This window comes from Carcharodon carcharias, chromosome 2 (genome assembly GCF_017639515.1).
Source record: "Carcharodon carcharias isolate sCarCar2 chromosome 2, sCarCar2.pri, whole genome shotgun sequence".
Classification (NCBI taxonomy): domain Eukaryota; kingdom Metazoa; phylum Chordata; class Chondrichthyes; order Lamniformes; family Lamnidae; genus Carcharodon; species Carcharodon carcharias.
In genome coordinates, this window is record NC_054468.1 from 172,308,088 (window position 1) to 172,321,486 (window position 13,399).

At 43.9% G+C, this 13,399-nt stretch overlaps 1 protein-coding gene across 4 annotated transcripts in view; it reads right to left on the reverse strand.

Annotated features, from left to right (window-relative positions):
- cfap36 (cilia and flagella associated protein 36) overlaps positions 1-1,888 on the reverse strand; it is a 145,542-nt gene extending 143,654 nt beyond the window's left edge. Inside the window, exons 1-2 of one of the 4 annotated variants that reach the window (XM_041177562.1) lie at positions 1,638-1,881; positions 1,293-1,357 (exon numbers count right to left, since the gene is read on the reverse strand). In XM_041177562.1, coding sequence (XP_041033496.1) covers positions 1,293-1,357; positions 1,638-1,731 — 159 coding nt within the window. In that variant the 5' untranslated portion in view covers positions 1,732-1,881. Of the gene's footprint in view, positions 1-1,292; positions 1,358-1,637 lie in introns of all 4 variants that reach the window. The other 3 variants (XM_041177584.1, XM_041177571.1, XM_041177577.1) reach the window with 3 other exon arrangements.
- Between the last annotated feature and the right edge of the window lie 11,511 nt (positions 1,889-13,399).

Sequence of the window (13,399 nt, forward strand, 5' to 3'; positions counted from 1 at the left end):
TGGTTAATCTTGGCAGTTAATAGGTTCCAGTGGAAACAAAGCAAAAAAAAAATGAAAATGATGGAAAACTGAAACAAAGATAGGCAGTGGGGAAAAAAAAGACGCCGATTGACCAGTTATTTATTTCCAGTATTTCTCTTTATGTAACAAGTTCTACTAGCTATTTTCATATAATCAACCTAAGGGTATTTGTTCTTTTGGAAGTTGTCCCATTATCTAAACTGGCAGTGGGACCAGGAGAAAAAAAGAAAATGTCTGAGAAAATGCTCTGAAGTTATTTTCCAAATTAAAATATAATACAACAGTAACTTAAATTTATATAGCATCTTAAAAGCAGTAAAAATGTTCTAAGATGCTTCACAGAAGCGTCAGCAGACAGAATGACAACAAGCCACATAAGATGATATTGGAACAGGTCACTAGGAGGGGTGGTACATGTTAAGGAATGTCTTAAAAGAGAGAAAGATTGAGACAAAGAAGTTTAGGGAGGGAATTCCAGAGCCTAGGGCCCTTTCGAGAAGCATACTATTTAATTGGAGGGAATTCCTGCTCATCAAATACTTACTGTTTGTACACAATCCAGTGTGTGATAAACCAAAGGCAATAGAGGGGATTGAGAAAGGTGATAATGAGGCAATAATGGGTGTCGTGATTATACATGTGGAATTTAATGTTATATTTTCAGGTGATGCCATCAAAGTGCTGCATGTAGAAGCAAAATTGGAAGAGGACGGATCCTTGGGAACTTCAGAGGTAACTGTGCAGAAGTGGGAAGTCATTGCAGAAGATTCTCTGGCTATGGCTGGATGGATCAGCATGGAATCAGGCAAAGGTAGTTTCGCTCAACTTGATAACAGAGGAGGGGCATTGAAGAAGGATGTTGTGGATGTCAAAGACCACAGATAGGTCATGAGGGGCGAGGAGGATAGTGCACATAGGATTCCATTTGTGACTTTGATAAAGACCATGTCAATTTGTGGCAGAGTCTGAAGCTGATTGGAGTGCATCAAACATGGAACTGTAGCATAGATGGGCATGGATTCAGCACATTTAAAGGACTTTGCAGAGGAGGTGGTAGTTTGCAAGGGCAGAAAGGTCAAGGGCATTGTGTGAGGGGGGTGGGGTGATGATTTGAAAGGGAGGGGACAGTACTAGAGGAAAGGAAACTGTTTACAATATCAATTATCATGTGGACCAGGAAGGCAAGTTGCATGATCAGTAGTATAGGGGAATAACAGCAAATAATTTCACAAGTGATACCAAACTGCACAATCGCAAACAAACGAACTCACCAAATCCTTGTAATCCTGATGGATTTCTGTATAAGATAATTTATTTTCTTCTTCATCATCAAAAACTGAAATAGAAAACCAGCATTTACATCAGTTTTTCTGCCTTCCTGTTCCCTAACAGTTGCCCCAGTCTTCACAACATGTTTTTAAGATTTTCTAAATACGTGAGCACATATTTAAACGTCGAAATGACGGCAAGTAACCCAAGCAGCACGTCCCTGCAAACCAGGAAATGTTGTGTTGATTAATCGCAGAAGGCCTAAAGCTCAGCTAAATCATAAATCACTAAAAGTAGCCTTTAAAATACATGAACGAAATAGAACCGCCATCAAGATAGCTACTCACCTGCACAGTTTTGTTCGATAAAATCGGTAATTGGAATAGTCCAACACGAGCTGCTGAGAAAGCCAGCGATTCCTTCCACCATCCACTCTTCCATTTTCCCAGAGCCGAAAAGAAAGCGACTCAGCTGGGCACCAGGACACCCATGTACCCGGATGCAAGCTGTTCTAAATACGTTTCCATGACAACCAACGAGTTTCAGCGCCGAGAGCAACAACCTAACATTCTTTAAAGCTCAATCAGGAGATACGTCATCTCATCGCACAAGCTATGTTTGTACTTCTGTGGTATCAATCTCAAGCATTCCTTAAATATTAGGCAAGAAAAGGCCATGGTCACAATGCCAATTATGACAAACTGCATAAACATTCGATTTTTTTGTTAACCGTATGGTAAACTAATATCAAGAATGGCGCATCACGGCGTCTGGATGCTGCTCTCTCTATATAAAAAAATGCTTTTAATTTATAATGTTGGACATGCAGCCAGAAGACTGTTGTACCTACATTATCATAGTCCTCACTTTCAGATGTTGTTAAATACTTTGAGATTTTGGCACTATTTAAATGGAAATATGTTTGATATAATCTCCACTTTCTACCCTGAAATAAATATTACCTTTATTTTTTCTTCTTCTACCGCCGAAAAAATGCTGGGCCAGAATTTTTGGAACACTGAACGGATCGAAGAATTTTAAAACTTAGTGAATTCTTGAGAACAGGAAGCGACTTCCCGTTATTACATTTTTTCTCATGTCAACTATTAACATTGAACCAGACTGTACTCAGTTCTAACGGATATTTTCCTATGTAAACTTCTCCCATAATGCTGGATTTGTAGGCTATGCCACTAGGTGGTGATGTTGACCAACTCTTAATTTTCCGGACTCAATTCGCTTGTGCCATTTAATTCTGCTTTCATTGCAGTAAGTTTACAAATAAGTAATGTTCGAACTTTTTATTTAAACTTTCAATATCTATGTATATATATATTATTAAGATCTTTAAGTTAAAAAAGTAATATATAATATATTTAAAATCGTTAAAAAAACATTAAGATCTTTAAGTTTAAAAAAGTAATATATATTATATATATTTACTTTTGTAACTCATAAGCTCTTAATTTTTTTTAACGATTTTAAATTATCCACTGTTAGGAATCTCAGACTTCCTTACACCATGGCTTTCTATTTTTCTAAGTTTTAACTTTTAAATATTTCTTTTTAAAACATTAAACTTTTGGCCCTAGGGCTGTCTTGCTCTCTCCCCACCCAACTCTTGTTTTGCCAAGTTTTCATTTTCAAATGTCTTTATAATATATCAAACCCCATATATCTTCACGCACTCCCTGTTTGTCCCATTATAAATTTCTGTGCTTGCACAAATAATTGGAAGACAAGCTATAAAATGGATTTCAGAAGCTTTTTTGAGGTTAATTTCAGAAAAATAATCTATTCTTAACAGTTAGTTTTTATTACAGTCAGAGGCACTAGCTGAGAGACAGATGAAGATAGGCAAGAGATGTGATAAATGCATCTGTATACTTTTTAAATAATGTAATTATGAAAATAGTTAATATTTACATAGAAATGTGTTTATATAGTCATCATGGGTAAGGGAATAACTAATTATTTATTTTCTAGGAATTACTAAAAATGCTTGCTTCACTGTTTCAGGGCAGATACCTTAGAAATACTTTTGACTGCTGTTGTGCATTCTACCTCACTCAACTCTCTGGCCTCAATTTTTGTTTGTGGGTCTCGATTCCGCCGTCAGGAGGAAATGCAGATTGTAAAACCGTTCATGCAGACCTTGGAACTCAGAGGGTGATTTTTGATGAGACAGCCAATTAAGTGGCCACCTCCAGAGACCTGCCTAATTAAGGATGGAGGGTAGGCTTCAAGGCTGGAGGGCCAAGGCCGAGTCTCTCTAGTACTGACACATCAGTAGGCCCACTGTCAGAGGTGAAAGCTGCCGATGTGGGTTGGAGAGATAGCGCCTGAAGATGAAGGCGCCCTCTGATGACCTTTTAAAAACAAAAACGGCCACAGCTGCGTGAGCGCCACTGTGGCAGGAAACCCCTCCACATGGCAGCAATTAGCTGCAGTTATGGCCATCTCAGTATGTCGGCTGCTGGAGTGGTACGGGGTTTAAAACAATGCTCGACCGCTAGCCCCCCAGTCTGCCGCCAGGAGGCCACATCCATGATAAAAACAAAAAAACTGCGGATGCTGGAAATCCAAAACAAAAACAGAATTGCCTGGAAAAACTCAGCAGGTCTGGCAGCATCGGCGGAGAAGAAAAGAGTTGACGCTTCGAGTCCTCATGACCCTTCGACAGAACTTGAATCCAAGAAAGGGGTGAAATATAAGCTGGTTTAAGGTGTGTGTGTGGGGGGGGGGGTTGCACCGGACAGGCTTCAGCTGCCGCGGGAGGCCCACCCCTTCTGACATCACATTGCGAGTCAAAAATTCGACCCATAGTCTCTAACTCAATTTGGGAGATCGACTAATAAATCAAAAATTTTGAGATACAACAATCACACGTTCATGTGTCGCATGTGTAATTTATTTGTCACGCTTAAAGGAAATAACATACCAAATGAGAAAAAACAAGTAATTAATTAACCCCTGGCTTCTGTAAGAGAAAATACACGCAATAAATTTGGGAAGTAATTAAAAGCAAGTATGTTCCAACTGATTTCAGGATGTGCTCATTTTCAGCAATAAAGCCTATGGCCTGAAAGGGTCAGGCTATGTTATAGCAGAAGAATGAGATATTGTATGTAGCATGGTAAATGATTTACAGATTCTCAGACTTATGCACAACTGAAGGTCTATTAGTTCAATGAATCAAAAACAATGTCATTGCCCAGTATGTCCCACCTTCATGAACACAATTGTTGATCAGAACTGTTCTCCATTCTACTTTAACAGTTCATGCTTTTTTGATACCTGGCTTAAATATTGGGAAACTACTCTAAGATTTTCAATGGTTCAATTTGTCGTCTATAGATGTTCCAAGGATAACTCATCGAACTGAAACTCTGGGATGAGTTTTAAGCTGCCAGGGTGGCAGGTGGCGTATGTGGAAGGTTAAAACATCAAAAAAGGCTGGCATGTCAGGAAGTGGACCAAGAGCCTGTCAACTTCTGCGTTTACTGAAACGTGCTCATGAGCATGTGGAAAACTCCCATGGGACAGGTGGATCAGCTATTAACATATAGTAAGAGTCAATTACTGCATCTTTAACCATGGATTCTAGCTTTAACTGCCAGCACACACGTTTTCAGGGAATCCTGTAACTCGCCAGGTTGAACAAGGCAAGTGGAAGCAGGGATTGATGGGGCTGAGCAATTGGCTGGCTGGAAAGCCTTTAAGTACAGAGATAAAGCTGGATTTTTGCTGTAGAGGCAGGAAATGGAAATTGGAACCATTTCCATGTACCAAACCTGCACCATCAACACCCACATCCCCCCCCCACCCCCCCCCCCAACCCCCCACACAAGGTGGAAAAAGAAATGGGCCCTGCGTTTCACGAGAGTGATCACTTAATTGATATGAAAACACATGGCGGCCCATTAATAGCGGAGGAACACGAATGGAGGCAAGCCATCTCAAATGCGGGCCCAATTTAAACTCACCATGGCAGCCATTACTATTGCTGCACAATGAAGCATCAGAGAAAATGTTGTTTCCACAATGTCTTAGAAGATGCCAGAGGCCTGGAACCCAGATAGGGCAGCCCCTCAACTTTCAGTCACGGGCCTGGAGGTGATGTTGGAAGCTATGAGGGACAGGAGGGAGGTCCTCTTCCCAGAGGATGGCAACAGGAGGCTAGCCATACAGATCAAGCAGGTGTGGCTGGACATCACTACCACCAACAGCAGCAGAAATGTGACATGGGGAACTTCGATCCAGTGCAGGAAAACGTTCAATGACCTGATGCACTCTGGCAAGGTAAGTGCTACCCCAGTCCAAGGACAAGCCCTTGGATATTCATCCTCCAGCAAACACAACAGCTGAGAAGCCTCAGCATGCATGCTGCTCCTGACCATGGGAAGGAGGTATGTCCAGGGTACTTACTGATCCCTCAGAATCTGCGGAGGACATAACAGCATTGAAACATGCACCCTCCAATGAATTGAAGCAGCTGCCCTTGGCCATAGAGGACAGCAGTGCCTTATCACGCTGTCTCTTGTCCATGCAGGAGAAATGGGTTCATGGTACCCAAGAGATGGCACAAACAGATGATGAGTACTCTACCTTCAGATTGTTACACCAATGGAGGAGAGCGTAATGGAAATAGCCAAGATTGCGGGCCACAAGGAAGTCGGCCATGGCAAAATAGGTATTCATGGTGGAGATGATGATTACAGAGTGATGTGTGCACATTAAGGCAGTACATTGCACTCCACCTCTTCCAACCGGATTCTGAACACTGAATTACATTGGGAAGCCTCAGCATTGCAGAGACTTCTGCTTTTCAAGGCTAGCTCTCCTGATCTGTCTCCCGCAGCTGCAGGTGTCCACCCAAGAAGATCGTCACCCTTTACATTACTTGGCCAAGATGACCATCAAAAATCTTAAGAAGCACCGCACCTTATAAGCGCACTGTCCATCAGTGCAAATACACTCACCTTGGTGGGTCCTCACAGATTTAGATAAGATGCACTGGGCAAGGGGCATGGCAGCATTGTGCAGGAGGAGGTGGCAGAGGCAGATGTGGTCAGTTCCCCTTGGATGAGGGAGGACAAAAACAGCACTGCTCAGCTGGGCACAGATGCAGGGCTTCTGGAGTTACTGGGAAGGAGGCTGTACCTAGATCAGCAGCAGATGTGCTCCTACGTGTCAGAGTTCCCCAAGGCAGTGCAGGGTCAAGCTCGTGTGTGTCTCAATGGCCCAGGGTTATGAGCATATGACCTCCTTCATGGAGAGAGTGGCCAACCACATGGAAAGCCATGTGTGAAAAGCACCTGGAGTGCATACAGCAGCTGCGCAGTGTCAAGATGGTACTATGTAGCCTGGACCGGTCAGTGGCACTGATAGTGCAGCGATGTTTGGACGGATGTCAATTGCACCCCAGTTGGTGTCCCTGACATCTGGGGAATCAGTCAAGGGCTGAGGGTGTCATCGAAGATGATCAGGGTGCCACCCCTCATGGGTGCCTTCATCAGCCTCTGTCTGGGATTCTCGTAGAAGAGTGAGTGGACATTCTTCCAGGTATATCGCTGTCCTCTAGGATCCATCCACAGACTTCGGGGGTTGGAGTGAAGAGCTGCAGCAGCCTGAACTGGCAAAGGATGAAAGTGTCCTGACAGCTGCCAGGAAATCAAGCAGACACATGGAGGAAGCTCTTGTTATGGTCACAAAGCAGCTGAAAGTTGAAGGAGTGGAAGCCCTCCCCCCTCTATTGATAAATCTGAGTGGGTGGTCACTGGGTACAATCAATGATATCCTGCACCAAGGGGAATCCAGTAATGGAGGCAAAACCCATTGCCCTCTATGCCTGTGAGACCACATCTGTTGTGACGTGAACTGAAAGTACTGTCCAGTTCTGGCAAATAGGGCATCAATGACCTGCAAGATGCAATGGTATGTTACTGTTTACAAGATGCCACAAGGTTCGCAGTTGATCCTTGGAAGGGGTCAGAAGTGACGAAGTTCAAGGTTTTGACAGCTACTGGCCAGGCATGGTGAGCAGTGCTGCAAGTTGTGAGGTCTTCAGTGCTAAGGGCACAGATGTCTGTGACCATCTGCCTGGAGAGTGTAGTCTCCTCTGGCACCAGTTCTTGGTCATCTCCAGGCAACTCTATCTTCGACGGTCTATGCTGAGTGTATGGCCTCTGTGTCTTTCCTGCCCCTCATTCCTCTCCCCTGCCATTCTGGTGCCTGAGCGTCATTGTCACTGGGACAAAATCTGAGATTTGTGCCTCCATTTCCAGCTGTTCCCTTCCTTGTGGTCAGGTAGCCACCCAATTATCCTGTGCAACTTGTAGTATAAGGGTATCTGGCATAGCAAGTGTTAATGTGGGACTGGGAACAGTAACACCCACAGTATGATGCAAAGAGACATGACCTGAGACTAGGGAGAGTTATGGACTGAACAGACACCTGTGTCGAAGCAAGCATGGTGTTAGCTCATAGCTGGTGCTATACCCTGTATACGTGTACAGAGTTATGTGTTATCAATAAACACTTAATGTTCAACCAAACAAGACCCAGAACCTCTTTGTGAGATCTACTTAACATCCAAGATACAACGCAGCCTAGTCCTTTGCCAGGAGGGTGATGATCCCCTGCACTGCGCAAGCACTTACTGCCCACTCTCCCTCCCACTTGCACTGCGCTACAGATGCCTTGTTCTCAATGGCCGAGTGCCCCTCTGTTCTATTCACTCTCTTGTGAGTCCCAGGTAATTCCCTGGGCCAGCCATGACTGACTCTCCACTGTGTCCCTGCCTCCCTTCTCTTGGTTTGCCCCAGACAGCGCGTGCAGCCTGTGCATCGCTAAAAACCACAACACCCCGCATTAATGAGTTCTTAATGAAATCCTTAACAAGCTTAATTGACCTTGATCATGGATTGAACGAGATAGTGAGGCAGTCCTCTCCCTGTCTTGGTGAACATAACTGGCACTGGGAGCATCTTTTGCTTCTCTACCATGGACCTCTGATGAGAAACAAGAGGACCAGCAAATTTGGTAAGAGTTCTGGGGTTCTGGCCAATTAACCCTTGACCAAGTAACCCTTTCACTCTTAAGTTCCAAATGATTCAACTTGACCCATATTGATAACAGGGAATATTTATTTTATTCAGTATAAGCAAGATTTGATATGTTACAATATCTGAGCAGCAGTTAACAAAGTGCAATCAGGAGCTATATTACCTGTAATGCCTTAGTTAGAAGGTCATGATCTCCATAAGTCTACTCTGCCAGTACATGTGCGTTCATCTGGTTGGTCCGTAAGCCTGTCCTTTTCCCAGCTATATATGCTGGAAGTCCAAGACGCTGGCAAAATGCCTCTATATTATTTGTCAGGGAATCCCTTCTTATACTTTCTTCACACAGCAAAGATGATCGACGATGGAAGGGCAGTGGATGTTAGATGTTATATACATGGATTTCAGTAAGGCCTTTGACAAGGTCCTTCATGGCAGACTGGTACAGAAGGTAAAGTCGCACGGGATCAGAGGTGAGCTGGTAAGATGGGTACAGAATTGGCTTGGTCATAGAAGACAGAGGGTAGCAATGGAAGGGTGCTTTTCTGAATGGAGAGCTGTGACTAGTAGAGTTCCGCAGGGATCAGTGCTGGGACCTTTGCTGTTTGTAGTATACATAAATGATTTGGAGGAAAATATAACTGGGCTAATTAGTAAGTTTGCAGATGACACTAAGGTTGGAGGAGTTGCAGACAGTGAAGAGGATTGTCAAAGGATACAACGGGATATAGATTGATTGGAGACTTGGGCGGAGAAATGGCAGATGGAGTTTAATCTGGACAAATGCGAGGTAATGCATTTTGGAATGTCTAATACAGGCAGAAATTATACAGTAAATGGCAGAACCCTTAAGTGCATCGACGGGCAGAGGGATCTGGGTGTATAGGTCCACAGGTCACTGAGAGTGGCAACGCAGGTGGATAAGGTAGTCAGGAAAGCATATGGCATGCTTGCCTTCATTGGCAGGGATATTGAGTATAAAAGCTGGGAAGTCATGCTGCAGCTGTATAGAACCTTGGTTAGGCCACACTTGGAATATTGGGTGCAATTCCGGTCGCCACATCATAAGGATATGGAGGCATTGGAGAGGGTGCAGAGGAGGTTTACCAGGATGCTGCCTGGTCTGGAGGTTATTAGCTATGAGGAGAGGTTGGAGAAACTCGGATTGTTCTCACTACAGCGATGGAGATTGAGGGGCGACTTGATAGAAGTTCACAAAATTATAAGTGGCATGGACAGAGTAGATAGTCAGAAGCTTTTTCCCAGGGTGGAAGAGTCAATTACTAGGGGACATAGATTTAAGGTGAGAGGAGAAAACTATAGAGGAGATGTGCGGGGCAAGTTTTTTTACGCAGAGGGTAGTGAATGTCTGGAATTCGCTGCCAGAGGAGGTGGTGGAAACAGGTACAATAGTGGTGTTTAAGAGGCAGCTTGACAAATACGTGAATAGGATGGGAATAGAGGTCTACGGACCCCAGAAGTGCAAAATGTTTTAGTTGACGGGCAATATGATTGGCGCAGGCTTGGAGGGCTGAAGGGCCTGTTCCTATGCTGTACTTTTCTTTGTTCTTTGTTCAAAGCCTATGGCGACCAATTTAACCCAATCGTGGGTGTACACTGACTTAACCCATCCAACTACAAAGATGCTACATAGTCATCATTGCTTGCCCAGGCCAGGTCAGTCTCTCAGGGTAGCTTCACGTTGTTATTTTACACTCCTGGACCACTATTATTGCAGCTGTGGAAACACAAAGAGGCCTCTTTTACACTGTAGAAATGTAGTGTCTTTGATGGCCTATGATTCTGGCAAGAGTCTCCCTCTCTTTATTCCTTGTCACATTTCAATTGAAGTGCTTAGTCTACATTCTCGTGGGAATGTAGCTCCCTCTGCTTGCTGTTTTTTTAATTTTAACTAGCCATATTATCTATTACTTCTCTTTTAATTGTTCTGCTTCTCATACTATCCCCACTTGCTTATGGTTATCCATATCTACAAGGTACAACAGTGTCTTAGGTTAACACAAAGGTAAATCAAGACATATGTATGTATATAGATATCCTTGGGGTTACAGGTTAGCAGTATTCTAACAGATACATTTTCTAATTAAGTACAAATCCTAATAAACACCTAGTGAATTTACTGAAGGACTCCTAGATACTCTAACAAGGAGCAAGCAACAGTAGCATCACTGGTGCAGGAACAGCACCAGCTGGAGCAGCAGCTGCCTTCTCCTCGACCACCTGCTGCTCTACAGAACAAAGGAGACGGATATGCAGATCCAGCTCACAGGAAACGATACCCCCAACACAGGGTATACAAGTAAAAGATTAGCTTTCTGGACATGACTGAACATCAGTAGCTCAGAAGACTCAAATTCTCACATTCAGTAATTATTGACATTTACAGCCTTCTAGAAGAAGGCATCCTACTAAGTGGATCATTGGTAGGTGGGGGGGGGGGGGGAGTGTGGGGGCATGCGCTATCTGTAGCGATCAATGTTACCACAGCCCTGAATTTCTTTGCCTCCAGCTCCTTGCAGGGATCTGCTGGTGACATCTATAGAATCTCACAATCTGCTGCGCAGGTAGGCAACCGTTTAAGTCCATGTCACTGCTGATGAGTCTAGTCAGAATGAGACAGCCTTCAGATTTGCTGCTCTGGCTGGATTCCAATAGGTGCAGGGAGTCATATATTGGACACATATGGCAATCAAGGTGTCCTCAGGTCAACCAGTTGTATTCATTAAATCAACAGGGATTCCATTTCATTGATGTTTAACTGGTATTATCAGTCCTCACTTAAAGTTGTGGTTGCATTCCTGAAAATTGTGACTTTAAGTGAAACAATTTTATGTGACTCATGGATTCCCAAAGGAATCAATGTTAAAGCCAGGGTTAGGCTCCTTTGGACATTTCTTGCTCAGAAAAAACAATGTACAAGTTGAAATACTGTACTGTACATGTGCAGCACTGTGCTTTTCTAGCTGGAATAACTTTCAAAACAGAATAGGTCACTGAATATAACAGAAATACTATAGAAATTGAATTTAGATAACATTAAATCATCCAAACAAGCCCTGAGTAGCACAGCTGTGTCTCACCCAGAGCACTTCTGAAATGCAGTTCAACCTTTTGCTTTTCGAGTTCTTATGACTTTTCATCAAAGCTCTGAAGAAGTCATAAGGACTCAAAATGGTAACTCTTGTTTTTTTCTCTCCATAGATGCTGTTAGACCTGCTGAGTTTTTCCAGCATTTTCTGTTTTTGTTTCAGATTTCCAGCATCCATAGATTTTAGCTTTTATCTACCTTTTGCTTGCTTACCTTCCCACTCTGTCTCTCTCTCTCTCTTTTCCCACTCTGTCTCTCTCTCTCTCTATCTCCAGAGACTAGACTCATTCAGTTTGCAGGAATTGAACCTCTGTCCTGTGGAGTGCCATGGAAGAAGCCAGGGGTGGGGAGTGGGTGGAGACGATGGAGTCGTGGGAGAGGAGGGGTTGGGTCATGGAAGAAGCTGGGGGGAGGGCTGCAGAAGAAGCTGGGGAGGGGGGGTCACGGAAGAAGCAGAGGGGGCTGCGGGAGAAGTTGAAGGGATGTTGTTGCTTGGGGGGGGGGGGGGGGGGGGTACACTCCCTCCCCCTCCCAGCCTAGCCTACTCACACTTGATCACCCAATCAGCTTCCTGTCCTTGCCCTGTGTTTCTGCTTCTGGATCTCATGTCTCACTCTCTCCCCCAAATCTGGGCCTCTGGTGACTGAGGCAGTGGCTGGCCCAGAGTTCAGCGCGAGAAGGTCAGGGCCAAAGTGCAGATGACATAAAATTGAAATTGGCGACATAAATCGAAATAAAGGTAATGAAGAGTAAACAACGTTAAAGCAAAATGACTTATAGTGAAGACTTATTGTATGTAATCACTGTAACATTATCATACACGTGCAGGTAAGACACCCAGAAAACTGCTATGATATCTTCAATCTGCACAGATCAAGTTACCCACAGATATTCGTACCTCCAAGTAGAGTCATTGGTTGGCTCCTAAAAGCTACCTTATATGGATGTGGCTGATGACACCTGTAAGGTGCCCTGTCACTGATGCACAGGAATGGTAAAAGAGAAATCATATGAATATCGGGGCGGTCATTGAGCAGGACATTGGGATGCTAAAAATGCAATTCAGATGTCTGGACAAATTAGAAGGCACCCTTGAACCAACAAGGGTATCCAGAATAATATTGGCATGCTGTGTCTTGCAGAGCCTAGCACAGCAGAAAAGATTAGATTTACAGGAAGGGGAAGGTGATAACCACTATACATCTTTGGAGCAGAAGGTGGAAGAGGAGAAACAATGGGAAAAGCAGAAGACTAGTGTGGTCAGGTTATCCGCAGCCATTCATGCAGCTGCCAGGGATGCCCAGAACAAACTCATTCTGGCGTGCTTCAACTATTCTGAGGCAGTATAGTCATCTGACATACTACTGTGTCCCTTCCTGCCACAGTACAAAACATTCTCCCAGTCAAAATCCATCTCCCTCATTAACAGCCATTGCTGATATTCTACTCTTGTCATGTAATTTTCCTCAACGCTGAAGACCATTTGACAGATGACAGGTAATATTGAGAATGACTGGACAATGAGACTTTTGGAATAAAGTTTTTGGTGCATAAACATTGAACATAAAATTGACAATTTAGCACAGTGTTAAACAACCAAATGATGACCCTTGTACAAATATAGGCCAGGATTTTATGGAGCTCTGGTGGGGGGTGGGGTTGCCGGGAAGCAGTGGAGGGGGTCATAAAATTAGGTGCAAGGGCACAGGGTAGTGTGTTCCTCACTTTCCTGGCACTACTGGCATTTTACCAGTGGCAGGAAAGGTGGCAGACGGCCCTCACACCTGTAGGCATTGAGACCCATAAGTGGCTAATTAAGGGCGGCTTAATGCCTCTTCCCGCTGATGCTAGTATCTTACCAGCGCCAGGTAGGCTCTTCATCATCTAGGGAGACTGCTAGGTATGCCCTGGTAGTTTCCTTGAGAACTTGGAGGAG